The following is a 14,082-nucleotide window of genomic DNA, read 5'->3' on the forward strand; positions in this document are numbered from 1 at the left end:
AGTTTAATTTAAGGAAGATGCTTCAAGATTTTAAATATGTTTGCACGTTATTTTTACCATTATGTAGCTTTTCAAGTGGCGAATGGTAACATAAAGAGAAATAACATATGCTTTCACATGCTTTTAGAATACTGTTAAATGCCACAGAGGAAAAAGTCAAATAATGATGATGTTCCAAGAACTATTAGTTAGAATGGTATAGATGTCAAAGCAGTAAAAAAATTAAAATTAGTAAGTTTATTAAGTTTCAACATACTGTTTATTATGTAACATTTGGATTCCTATTTTTCACTTTTAGTCAGTCTTTCAACAGAAATACCTAATGAAGTAATCTATAGTAGCATAACTATTTTTTATACTTAGGTTAAGAACTGAAAAAGAAACTGTTTCTGTTGAGTTGTTGAAGAATACATAATAATAAAGGAAGAAAGAAGATGCCTCTCAACCACGAAAATATGTTACATTGTCACAGGATGATTTTTTTCTCTTTAAATGTAAATGATCAAGAATGAAGTTTACCTATGGACAACATTTATGATTTCACCATGAGACAAAGTTACAATGAAATAAACAGATGATTCTTTCATTCTATATTTATCCAGGGCCAAATATGCACATGGGCAAATCTCTGACCAAATGAGGAGAAATAATCAAATACGGAATCTCAGAATCCAAGTGAAATTTGTATTTCTACTTGCTCTGGGGTACGATTTAGTTTCTTTACAATTATATTTTTAAAATAAAGACTATACTTAGTAAGAAGTGTCCATCAGACTTGAGATGAGTGTAGCAAGGACTTATTAAAAGAAAATCAGATCCTGATTTATATAAAAATGTAGACAGTTTCTACATTAACAGAGAGATACATTTTATCTGATCTTCTATGTGTTTAATAGAAAAAGCAAAGCAGGACGTTCAGCGAATTATCAAGTATAATGAAGTTGAGCAAATTCAAGCAAGAATGATGAAAACTTCTAAAAATCTAATTTCTATAATACCTTCCTTTTCCCCCTTACTACAACAAAGTATTCTAAAATACACTAGTGGTTAGTGCTACTGTTACCTTCCAAAGATGTTCTAATAACTTTATATATCTTATTTTTATCAATTCTAAAACTATTCTCAGGTAAGATGGAGTTCACCTATCTTCACAGAAGAAACTAGGAGTTATGTAGTCTGACAAAAGTTAAAGAGTAAGAAGATTTTTAAATGGAGCTGACAACAGAACCAAGGAAAACGATACTTGTTAGAGCGTTTGGCCACTCTTAGAAATTTAGAACTCATATACATGTGTGAAAATCACATGTCTCTGAGGTATAAGAACTCTGGTTGTATTTATTTATTTATTTTTAGCCTGTCATTTTTCTAGTTAAAATGTACATGATCACCATTAGGTGGATCCTATAATCTCCCTAAAATAATAGGAGCTCCATATCTGACTTTTAATTACCATAACACTGGGATTAATGAAAAACGACAAAAATGCCTGCATTATATTTAGTCTTAAACCTAAACAGTATGGATCTCTCTCATATTTTACTTTTGTTCTTTTTATCTCATTCCTCTCCATCGTGCTCATCTTAAACATGTTTTATTTACATTAGTAGACATATATACTAGCTAACTCTAGATCACCTATTGAAAGAAAGATAGGTTCTGATGAAGAAGCAGATCATCAAATATAAGAACCCACGCGATAATTTAACTTTTTAATCCTTACTTTCATGCTCTTTGTGGTTCATTCCATAAAGTTAACTATAAAAGGGAACGTATCAGGAGAAGTGCTGATTCTTAGGTTTAGAGAATCCCCTTTCTTCTTTAGCCTGGGATCCTTCAGTTTCCACTTTATTGGAATTTCTCAAATTCTGGGTTAGGCTCCAATTTTAATAATCCTACCTTAATCCTTCCTTGGTTAAAAAGGAATGAGCCAGACAATTAAAATTATGTTTCTTTTTCATGTTAAAAGGGGATATTTCCTAAAGCAAGGTGTAAGCCCAAATTCTTTAGTTTTTATAGAGAAATGAATATAATTATATATCAATCAAACGTGGTAGGTATTGCTATATAATAAAATTAGCTCTAAATAAACCTACTTTATATACTCAATGGATGAGAAAGGGGATTCACTATACAAATATGTAATGGAATTAGATTTTTTATAAAATACATACTTGTTTGATAGAGTGGAACAAGATGTGTATTTCATAAGTTAAATATGTATTTAATTTAAAGACGTTATGATTTACAAATCCAGAATATTAAATTCTTAAAAGCATTATCATGTGTTCGAGAATTAATTAAGCATGTTAGATGCTGTACACCTTACAATGATTGCTTAGGAGTCATCTGAGTCCACCTTCCACATATAAATGACAATAAAGCTATATCTGATTAGATCTAGATTTAGAATGTGCCTTATAAAGCTGGTTGGGGAGCTCAACTGTACATAAACTTTCACAAATAAACTATTTGACTTATTTAGGTTTCATATTTCACAGAGCTTTTAACTCTCAAACAAAAAAAAAACGTTCTGAAGATCAATTTAAGAAAAGTTTAAAATCCTCCCATTTTTAGTAATACTAACCAAAGTCAACTTTCAGCATTATATTAAACATTGATTTAAACCTTATGCTGAGTTGAGAATTTATGAAACTTATTCTTGGATTCAATCGACAAGTATTTAAAAGTGTTCAGACATGTCTAATATTGATTACCTTGCTACTTATAGTCCAACCAAGAACTTATAGGAAAAATATCACAGGTAAAGTTGGCAAGAAACAGAATAATTTTAATGAAAAGATAATGCAATTAGAAAAAATTCTCTGATGTCTTTCATATTAGACTATGTAAGACTATTTTAGTACAATTATTTTTCGTTACAGTTAAAATCCCATTCTGGAGCCTGCAATAAAACTTAAAAAGTTTGGTAAAGCCTTTTAATGAAAATCGTAGGCTTTTCTTTTCTTTAAAATAGCAGGCTTTTTTTTTTCTGTTTTAAATCAAGAAACTGTGGAAATGCCCCATTCCCCCTTCCCAGTACCCAGAGTTGTCCACCCTGTTTTATAATTCAACCTGCAAACAGATTAAGCAGCTGAGTTTGTGGAAAGTATGTTTGCTCTACTCTAAGAACTCTTGTGTGACACTATGGCGACTCCCCTGACACCTCGAAGAGAACTACAGACAGCTCTTACTCATCAGCAGGGAAACCAGGCTGAGAATTCACAGTTTCTTTGTAACCTCAACTTCTTCACAGAAACCAGTATTTGGCCAAAAGGCAGGAACAACTTTCTGTTAGCTTTACATGTTCTACTTTATTTTTTTTTCTGTCAATACCACTCAAAAGATGCAGTATGCCCTATATTTCAAAATAAAATGTTTTAAAGTGATCTTTGACGCTTCAATTATGCAATTAAAAATTATCAGAACACATGCAACTTTTAAGTAACTAATTTTTTAAAAGAAAGGTATAGAAAGAAATTCTAAATAGGTGATACTTTCTTCTTGAAAATTTGTTTAAAAGTATACAATTTTTTCCCTGCATTTTTTTGTCCAATATATTCGTTATATAGCAATATATTCATTATAAGGGAATTCGAATCATATCATGTAAATATGGCCCACAGTAAAGCTCGCATGCGACTAAAGTTATTTCATTGCAAAACTCAAATCTTTGATAGATTTTCTGATCTCTTAAGCCCAGTCATAAACACTTTTATGTTCAGTAACTATGTGTAGTTTAGGCATGTTAAGTATAGTAAAATATATTTTAAAAATCCTTTGGAAAACTTTTCTTCTAGGCCATAAGAAACATATCTGTAGATGGAAAGACAAATAGAAAATAAAATGTAGCATAAATAACCACCGAATTTTAAATCTCTTGTGATGGTAAAAACATTGATTAATGAATTAGTGTGTCAGTGCTCTCTTTAACAAATGAAGAATCATGGCTGGTCCTTGGCAAAACTATTGAGTTTTTCTTACAAAGCTCCTGTGCTTTTAACTTGCTCTTTAGTTCCCTCTACCTCCACATTAACTCTCCCAAACCAAGTGCATCCAAGTGCATCAAAAGAGCAATTTAAAAGCTAAATCACAATGTGCTCTTCTTCCAAAAGTATACACATTTTTTTAAAGAGACATACATAAGGACGGTAATGCTTAACCCAAGGGAATGAATTTTTGCTGGTGAAACTTCAGGCTTTATGACACCTGGGCCAAGAAGCTATTTTGGGGTAATGTGGTCTGGCATTCACTACATTTTACTCTGTAAGTGACTATCTGCCTATAAATATTGACTGACTTACAGATGTTAGTTCTGTACAACTTCTCCTTCTAGTTAACTCCTATAGGTTAAAAAAATCGAAGAAATTTTTTGATTCTGAAATAAAGTAAACTACAAATTTAAAATTCTACAATTATTAGAAAGAGTATGTGGTCTCTCTCTACTATTATTGAAGATTTCAAGTCTTTTAAATGTAATTGAACTCAACGGAAGTTGGTGGACAAGTTAGGACAAGGGTTAAAAGCTGATCACTAGGAAGTAAGAGACCCTAACTCTGAAGAGAGTGAAAAGAATGGGGGTGCCAGCAAGGGAGGTAGGCAAGAAAGACCATACTTTTCTACGAAGCTGGTAAGCTCTGGGTACTGGGTTGGGATAAAAACATTTTATCTAGGGCTCAAAGCAGATCAAAGTATATCTGAAATTTTCCTGTGTACTCCTGACTTGACGTGCTTTTAATTTGCTCTGTCATTCCATCCCACTATTAAATTGTTCTAGTTCATTTGTTCATAAGCAATTATGAAGCGCCTACCTTACGGCAGGCATCGTGCAAGTATTTGGAGAACATAGAAGTAAAAAGATGAATAGAACACTGTCCATGTCTTGGGAAAGTTCAATGATGGGTAATTTTGCAGGGAGTGGGGTAGATAGGAAACAGATATACAAAACAATTATAACACCTAGATGATTAAGGTCTCTAATAAAGGTAGGGACTAAGTATTGTGAACACAATAAAGAATGAAATAATAAAGAAACATTGTAGGGATAACATTTAAACTGGACTTTAACGAGTAACAAAAATTTGGCCAGGTACTAAAAGGGAAAAATATGTTCTAAAAAGAAGCAAGCACATGTGCAGAGACATTGTGGTAGGGAATAATATCAGAAAAATGGGAGAAGGCTACTGATGGCCTCATATGTCATGCTCAGTTGTTTATACTTTAACTTGTAGGAGAGGAAGAGCCCCTGAAAGATGTTAAATAGGAAAGTTAATATAATCTGATTTTTGTTTTAGAAAAATCAACTCTAGGAGTGAGAAAGATAACCTTGAGAGAGTTACAGGCATGTAAACTAGTTTTATGATTATCTCAATAGTCTAGATGAGAGATGATGAGGGCTTGAATTAATGTAATTATCAAGTGAGGATGGGGTGGAAGGAATCAGGAGATACTCAGTAGACAAAATAGGGATTCCGGCAAAGTAAATGTGAATGGTAAGAAAGAGTGAGGGAACAAGGACAGTGTTGAAATTGCTGAAGACCATTAACTGAGACAGGAAACACAGGAAAATGGGGAAGGCTTTTATTTTCAAGGGAGTAATTTTCAGCAAAAATACTATGATATCCGACAGAAAGGAGTGATTTAACTTTCTAGGGCGTTGGAGATTTTGTAGAGAAGAGGAAATCGAACTGGTCTTGCTAGTTTGATGAATATGGTGATGCTAATAATATAATTTATAGAATGCCTATGATAAAGTAACTGGCACTGAACTAGGCATTTTACATGCTATCCAGTTTGCTCCTCACATCGACTCTGCCTGCGAAGCCGGTATTCTTGTCTGAATTTTTTAACTGAGGAACTTTTGCTTCCGAGGGTTAAGTAATTTGCCCCAAATCTCACAGGAAATAAGTAAGAAAGCAGGGATTCAAACACAGGTCTGTCTCACTAGACTGCAAAGCCTGTCTCTATTTTCTATGCTGCACTGAATCTCATAAGATGAATAAGTTTCTCATGGGGGAAAAAGGCAAAAGGCTCTAAACAGGGGACCAACATATAAAAAGGCATTCAGTCTTGAAAAGGCAGAGTCTTTCTGAAGAAGACAGTGCAGTTTGGACTGAAATGACGAGAAGGAGGGACTACGCAATGTGCACTGTTCTAAAAGCATTACATGTATTATTTCATCTAATTCTTATAACATTATGAGGTAGAAATATTATTGTCCACATCAGCACAGTGTTTTGAAATAAAATGTCCAAGTTCACATACCTATGCATTCTGAATCTGGAGCGTGAGCTTTTAAACCAATAGGCTATACTGCTGAAGATACATGAGCATCTTTACTTATTTTTTTACCATGATCATATCAGTTTTATAATAAAAATATAATTACAAATGGGGCATTGAATTTAACAGTTAGGAAATCATTGGTCATCTTAAGAACAACAATTGAGTATAATATCTAGCTGGCCATAGTGTACTGAACAACAGAGGAGTAAATGGGAATTGAAAAATTTGAGATAGTACAGATCAGTTATTCAAAAAATTTGGCAGTCACCACCTTAGCTCGCCCAATACTAACTTTTTCTTGAGCTAGTGAGGGTAGATTTTAGTTTTTATTTTAGCTTTTCCTATTCAAAAGAATCTTATCTAAGAACATACATTGACCGATATTAATAATAAAAATAATAATCACTGTAAGAAAAAAAGAAATTTGGTTGTGAAGGGAAAAGAGAAAATATAGACGTTTTTAGTTTAAATTGTAATTATTGCCCGGAACACTAATATATTTATAAAGGCGCTTCAAAAATAATTGCTAATAACAGAAATTTCAGATTAGAGAATAATAATACCATCTAACAAATTGGTATTATATAAATTGGTTTCCTGGAATGTTATCCTCTTACACCCAACAGAATAGGCTGAGGTCCGAATTAACTGCAATAAAGATACACTACCCAATTGAGGGCAATTAAAAATAAAATTAGCAGATTGATTATGAAAAGAAAAGCATGATAATATTTCATCTAGATCTTACTGCTGAAAATTAGAATAAGAGATTTAACATTTAAATTCAAATTTAACTCTTGTAAGTGACGTAATTGTTGCCTTTAAACTCTGTTCATAAACTGGTGCCATTCTGTTAAAAAGTTTTGATCTGTGTGGTTAATATAGTGAATTTTTCAAAGGGTTAAACTTATTCAATTTAAAGCATTATCTGAGATGATGTTGGTGTACAAAGTTATTTCTTTTACAAAATGATAACGACAGTTGATGAGATCTAAAAAACAAAAGGTTGACAACATCTTCAAAATTTTTTTAGAATCTAATTGCTCTCCGGGAAACACTGTTATAGAGAATTTTAGTTATATATAGAAATTAAAGGATTACATATATAAAAATAGAAAAGTAATTACACTTAAAATTTGTAACTATTTGTAGACTTTAAGCAACTGACTGTCAAATCAGATCCTGACAGATCCTTACTATTTTGTAATTTATAATTAAATGAATTTAAAATGTGTCTTGGTGTACTCAGATTATTAATGAACATTATGAATAACTGGATACAATTTCTGGCTGAATATAAACCTGATCTTTAAATCTACAAAAAATATAATACCATAAATCACAAGTTTCAAGGTACAATGATAATAAAGATTCATGTGCATAATTCCTAATCTGTTTTAAAATGGTCTTGACTATAGATTTACCTAACTTTGGGCTATTACCAACATATAATTTCAGAGATGCTGGAGAAATAGTTGAGATGACTTATTTTCAAATAAAAAGTAGTGAGAAATAAGAAACCTTGAAGTTATCACTACTTCTTTATACTGTGGAACTGAAAAAAAAAAGGAAAAAGGCATATCTTAAAAATTAAAAGCAATTAGGTATGTGAATGATGTAATACTGTTAACAATACATAAAGAAGGGCTCAGTTAAAATCACAAGTCCTATTACATTAAAACTGCCTTAGAAAATTCTGCTACAATGTTCAAGTCCCATAGATTAACAAGTGACTCCTTTTTCTGAAAAGTTATTCATTAACATTTTGCTGGCTATCATTAAGGACTGACTGATTGTGCAGCTTTATTTAAATTTTAATAAAAATGCAAAGATCACACGAAAACAAGCAAATGTAATTATGCACTGTGAAAAGCTGTTAGTGAACACTTCAGAAGAACAACACATGAAAATTAATTTCACTGTACCATATCCTTGTGTCTAGTGGTCTCAGATTACAAGGTTACAGATGATTTCAACTAGAGCAAGATTACTGTGGAGCTAAATGAGTTAAATTGGTAGCCTGACTGCCTCTTCCCTTGCTAATAACTTTATCTATTACCTGTAAGATGATTTTAATAGTATGGCCTTCATGAACTGATGAAGATCAGTTATTAAATAAAAATGATTTGCTCTTACACAGTAACTATAATTCCCAAGTAAATGGCTTCTTGATCCCAAATATGGACATGAGAGGCAGTCTAAAAAAGTTCATTTGGCTCAATGAACTTTTGTCTTAAACTACCAGCAGCATGAATAATAAATATATTGTTTAGTTGCTAAAAGAAAGTGTGTTTGTTTGTTTTGTTTTGTGCTTTTGAAATAATGCAAGATCATATTACTCACTTCTGAACTTTGTCGCTGGCCGCCTGGGAGGCCTCCACGGCGTGCTGAAGCTCTAATTCCATGTTTGCTCGATCTGTCAGAGCTTGCTGCAGTTGGGTAGCTAGTTCTTCATTTTGTTGTTGAGTGATGAAAATAATATTCTCTCTACTCTTTAATGCTTCTTCATAGGTACTAAGGGTATGGTTAAACTGATCCTTCAGATTTTCTTCTTGGGATAAGGATTTATGTAAACTGAGAAAACACAAAAATGAGTAATTTTAAACATAAATATGTAGGCTGACTGGCCAATAATTCATTTGACAAAAATCTCCAGTGAGAAATATAAATTACTAAAAATCTCAATAAAGATACACTTATATAAAAGTAACTTTTATGTCACAATATTATACATGATGATTATTCTAGTTCTCTGCTTTGAGGCTGAAAGCTACCCAGACAAATGATTATACATGCTACCAAGGCATATAAGAGGATGCTGCATGATGTTAATTTAATTATGTCAATGTAAATATTACAGTCAATTTTCTTTAAAAGGAATAGCAGATAACTGAAAAAGTATCTCTAGGTAAATAAAAGAATATAATAATAAGCTGACTGCAAAGACGTGAGACAAGAATGGGCATCAGTTTAGTAAATCTAGAGTCTATTCGGCTGAGCACTTAATGAGAATGAATGAAGTTTGTACAAACACCCATTGGCCTTACACAAAGCATTTTTTTACCTGTCATAAGTGAGATATAAATGAAGTTAAAATCACTAGTCAGACTGCACAGGAATAATATGTATTCAGATATATTTCTTTTTGTTAATGAATCTTATGCCAAATACATCTACTCATAAAATCATACAGAGAAATAGCATATAAATTAAGACTAAATGAATGCAGAGGAAAATGCAGATAAATAGAATCCTAAAATGCTAAAGGTCAAATCTTTGATATGTCATTACACCTACCACCTGAGGTTATTTTGAAATGGCACCAAGCACCTCACTCAATTAAATAAAGACATTTTGAAAATATAAATATTTAATAAGGGAAATTTAAAATCCACACAGGAGATGTTCTCTTTTTATTAAATAAAATCACTTCAGTATATGCATACAAAAGAAATGTCGATGGGAGACCTGAAGTAAAACAACCTAACTATATAATAGAGATTGATAAAGTGAAAGAAAGTAATATAACTTTTAAAGCTGCCAAAAGCTAGTCAGGGAACTTTAGCTCTGGCCGAATATCTAGTCTGATATTTCAGTGTGCTCACTTTGGAGAAGGTGTCATGTAGAAATAAGACACACTTGGAACAGGGACAGCTAGCATTCCAAAAGAAATCACTTCAGGATTCAAATTAGTTCTGATGAAGAAAGCCTGATGCTAAACCGTGGTCAATTGATCAGAATAAGAATGGTGTACGGTGCCACATTTGTAGAGTGTAAAAAGGTATATCTTTCTTTCTAGTTTTCGCCTTATTATTGATCTCGTTTCATTTCTCCTCAGTTCTATCAACCCAAATGTCTAAAGATACCTGTCTCCTGCTCTTTCTATTTCCTTTAATGCTTTCTGCATCCCTCCAGTTCCAACTTACAATTTTCTTCAGTCCACTCTCTTTGTCTATTTGAAAAATTCAAGAAAGAAAGAAACTAAAAACGAAACAAAAACCTTTCAAAAGACAAGTCTGTTTATATTGTTTACTTTTAAAACATTACTTACATTGTAATTGTTAATTACATTTTAAATTACATAAAGTGCACCAATTTAAATTATTCAGCTGGACAAAATGTAAAGAATAAAATACAGAACAAACCCAGAAGGCTCCCAGTGTTCCCTCCCCGTTGATTCCCTTCCCCCAAAGTAATCACTAGTCTGACCTCTATTAAGATTAGTACTGCTTATTTTTGAACTTTTTGTCTGGCTTATTTCACTTAACATAAGGTTTATGAGATGTATGTATCTTGTTGTTGCATGCAGTTCGTTATTTTTTATTACTATGGAGTATGCTGTTATATAAATATCCCGCAATTTATTTAACCATTTCACTATTATTACTAGCTATTAATATTCTTGTATATATCTCTTGATGGACCTAAGTACTCATTTTGTCCTCCCTAGCTTTATTGAGATACAACTGACACTGTGGAGTAGAATTTCTCTGTAGGGTGTACATATGTTTAGATTCTTAGATGCCGCATAGAGTTTCCCAAAGTGGTTGTACCAATTTACACTCCCATCAGCAATGTTTGGGAGTTCCAGTTCTTCTAACAAGCTCTCTTAGAGTGGGACCACCAGCCTTTTACACATTAGACATTCCAATATGTGTGCGGTGATATTTCACTCTCTTAATATTGTCTCTTGATGAATGTAAATTCTTAGTTTTACTGAAGTCCAATTTATCACTGTTTCTTTAATGGCAGTGCTTTTTGTGTCCCACGTAAAAATCTTAAACCTATCCCATTCCTTTATAATTTAATCTTACACATATGGTCTCATTTAAAACTCACGGTGGGCCATCTTAGTTTGGTAATTTTGCATTTGTCTATGATATTCAAAAAACTCTTCAGTATCCCCTAACTAATTAATTATTAAGAATTAATGATTCAGCTTTAAAAATTTCATTATTAAGATCAAGATACCCTGACTTAATTCTCTAATTGATCGCTTCTTAGTCTTCGATCATTTAATTTTTTTTTTTCTTTGTGGCAAATTTATACCCAATTTTGATTTTTCTCTCAGATAGACCTGTGACTGGGACTCTGCTCTCAAGCTCAAAAAGCTGCTTATCATTTAAAATGACTTCGAAATCTTTAAATTCCCATCAAGATTTTCTCAAATTGAAGCAGTAGCTAGAGTGATCTTTTAAAAGATAAATTATATAATGTCACTTAAAATCCTGCAATAGCATCTCATTGCACTCAGAATAAATCTCGAAAAATGATAAAAACAAATTACATATTTTAACTCATTAAACCTCATAACAACCTTTAAGAAAAGTCCTGTCAATACTACTTTTTTACTGATGACAAAACTCAAACAGAGAGAGGTAATTTAACTTCACACACCTAACAGAGCCAGAATCTGAACCCACAGTCTTTCCCCCTGGCTAGAACACTCCTCTCTACTTGCCATAGGCTATAAAGCCCTGTATCATCTGTACTGCCTCATCTCTAGCCAGATGTTCGGTTTCTCAAGCACATCAAGCTTTATCCTGCTTGCAGCATTTGTTCGAAATGCCTTTCTCTCCTCTACCTGACAAACTCTTACTCATCCATTAGGTCTCAGCACAAATACTGCTTTCTCAGATAAATTTTGATGTTCTCTCTTTGTTATTCTGCCTCATTAACCTTAACATTTCCCTCCTTAGAACTTATAATAATTTGTAGTTTTTTCAGTTTCGTCTTGTGATTTACTTCCCCATTCCAACATACTAATACTCCATTTACATAGAGCAATTTTATTTTATGGAAAGAACTCGATCCTTAAGAACTTCAATAAGTCAGAATGTTTATAATTCTAAGGAAATTTTCTTATGGGAATAAAGGCGAAGTAGAGGAGATGTATGCCCAGTATATATAAATCTATAACGACTGAAGCACATTTTTGTTTTAGTGCTTCTTTCCTTCAGAATTCTCTTCCCTAAACTGATGACAAGGCCACATTGTTTAGTTTTTTTCAGAATCATATTACATTTAACTTCTTTTCAAAGTTACTGATCTTAAGATGCATTTTCAGCATGATAGCATTAAATTTATTGGTACTTAAATGACACCGTATGGGGAAACTATTTTAAGTTATGGTAAGAATAAATGATGACTCAACAACTGAAGAGCCATTAAATGACTCTCAGAATTTTTGAAGCACGTAACCAATAGTGTGGCTCACACAATATTGACATAGTATGGTAACTTATCTCTGATTATCATGAAGGTAATGAGGTAACATTATAAAGTTTCAATTCACTCTTCTAGTTTAAAAATTTTGTGATTCTTAATGAATTTAATTTTTCTACTTTAGTATACAAAGTAAGACTTTTAAAATAGTTTTACTAAGCACTTTTGTATTATTATAATTCAAATCCACATAAAATGAGACTGCACATTATCTCCTGTGCTGCTCACCACATTGAGTCCAACAGCAGGCCAAGGTTGAGAACGCCCTTCAGTGAGCATTATATCCATAAGTAGCATGTAACAGATTTCCTTTCTGTAGTGGCTTCTGTGTTTCTTTTACTGTCTCCTAGTCTATTCTGTCATGTCTGTGGTCCTGTTTTCCTGGTCCCTGACTCTCTGTACTGCCTCAGCTTAATATACCTTGGAATTTTTTCAGGTTTCCGACCCACTTTTATGCTTTGCTTGCAGATGCTTATGTTCTCCTCAGCTTGTCTGCTTACCTGCTTGTTGAATTCTCTCTCTCAACTGTAATGTCACATATGAATTTAGCTTATTTTTGCAACTAAGTACTTTTCCATTTAAACCAAGTTGTGATGGTACTTTTCCTGGCTTCCTCTCTTGTCTCCATGATCAGCTATTACTTAAGTTCTTGCATGAGATCACTTTACTCATCATCCTACAATATGCTCTTATTCACAGTAACTGGTCAACCAACAGTATGTTCTATATATGCTGTTTATAAAAACTGAATAAATATTTTTGGATCAAAAATTTAGAAGGAAGGTACCACCGTGTAGAACAACAAATAGTTCTTAACCAGGAATAATTTTGTTCCTTAGGGAACATTTTGCAACATCTAGAGATACTTTTGGTTGTCAGAAATGGAGGGGAAGATGCTGCTAGCATTTAATGGATAGAGGCCAGAGATGCTGCTAAACAACCTACACTACAGATGACAAACCTCCCACAACAAAGAATTATTCAGTCTAATATGTCAAAAATGCCAAAACTGAGATGAAAAGATGTTGGGTTTGGATTGTGAAGAAGTAGATTCAAATTTTAGTTCTGTCATTCACTCTGTGTGACCTTGGGAAAAATACTTTACTTACTTGGGTATTAATTCCCTCATCTTTAAAATGAGAAAAATCTCATGGAGTTAACATGAAAACAAATTGAGGTGACTTATCTATGTGGAAATATCTATCAGAATACCTGACAAAGAACAGGCATTCGTACATGCATGACTTTTAAAAGAAACAATTAACTGTATGAAATCTTATACAATACATAGACATTTTATAAATACTTCGATGAAAAACAACTGCCTGTTTCTACAGGTTTTTCATGAATTGGGAGAGAAGTAAATCAGTTTTCTTAACCTTTATCACTTACTGATAACATTCTCAAATCATTCTGGAAAAAAAAAAGAGGGGACAGGTTTGGCTTGTTTTTACTGAATTAAAATAAATAAAGACAAAGTAAGTATGAAAGGCAGAAGTATGTGCTACCTTGTCCTAAGTATACATTTTCTAAGAGGACAGTGTCTGTTTTTACTTCCTGGTTTACTGCATCAAT

The 14,082-nt window shown here is 32.6% G+C and overlaps 1 protein-coding gene across 13 annotated transcripts in view; it reads right to left on the bottom strand.

Annotated features, from left to right (window-relative positions):
• MIPOL1 (mirror-image polydactyly 1) overlaps window positions 1–14,082 on the bottom strand; it is a 258,182-nt gene that overhangs the window by 56,289 nt on the left and 187,811 nt on the right. For all 13 annotated transcript variants that reach the window (XM_039856509.1, XM_039856511.1, XM_039856520.1 and 10 more), the window contains one exon: window positions 8,626–8,856. In XM_039856509.1, the coding sequence (XP_039712443.1) occupies window positions 8,626–8,856 (231 nt within the window). The remainder of the gene's footprint in view (window positions 1–8,625; window positions 8,857–14,082) is intronic.

Source organism: Pteropus medius, unplaced genomic scaffold (assembly GCF_902729225.1).
Source record: "Pteropus medius unplaced genomic scaffold, Ma_sr-lr_union100, whole genome shotgun sequence".
Classification (NCBI taxonomy): domain Eukaryota; kingdom Metazoa; phylum Chordata; class Mammalia; order Chiroptera; family Pteropodidae; genus Pteropus; species Pteropus medius.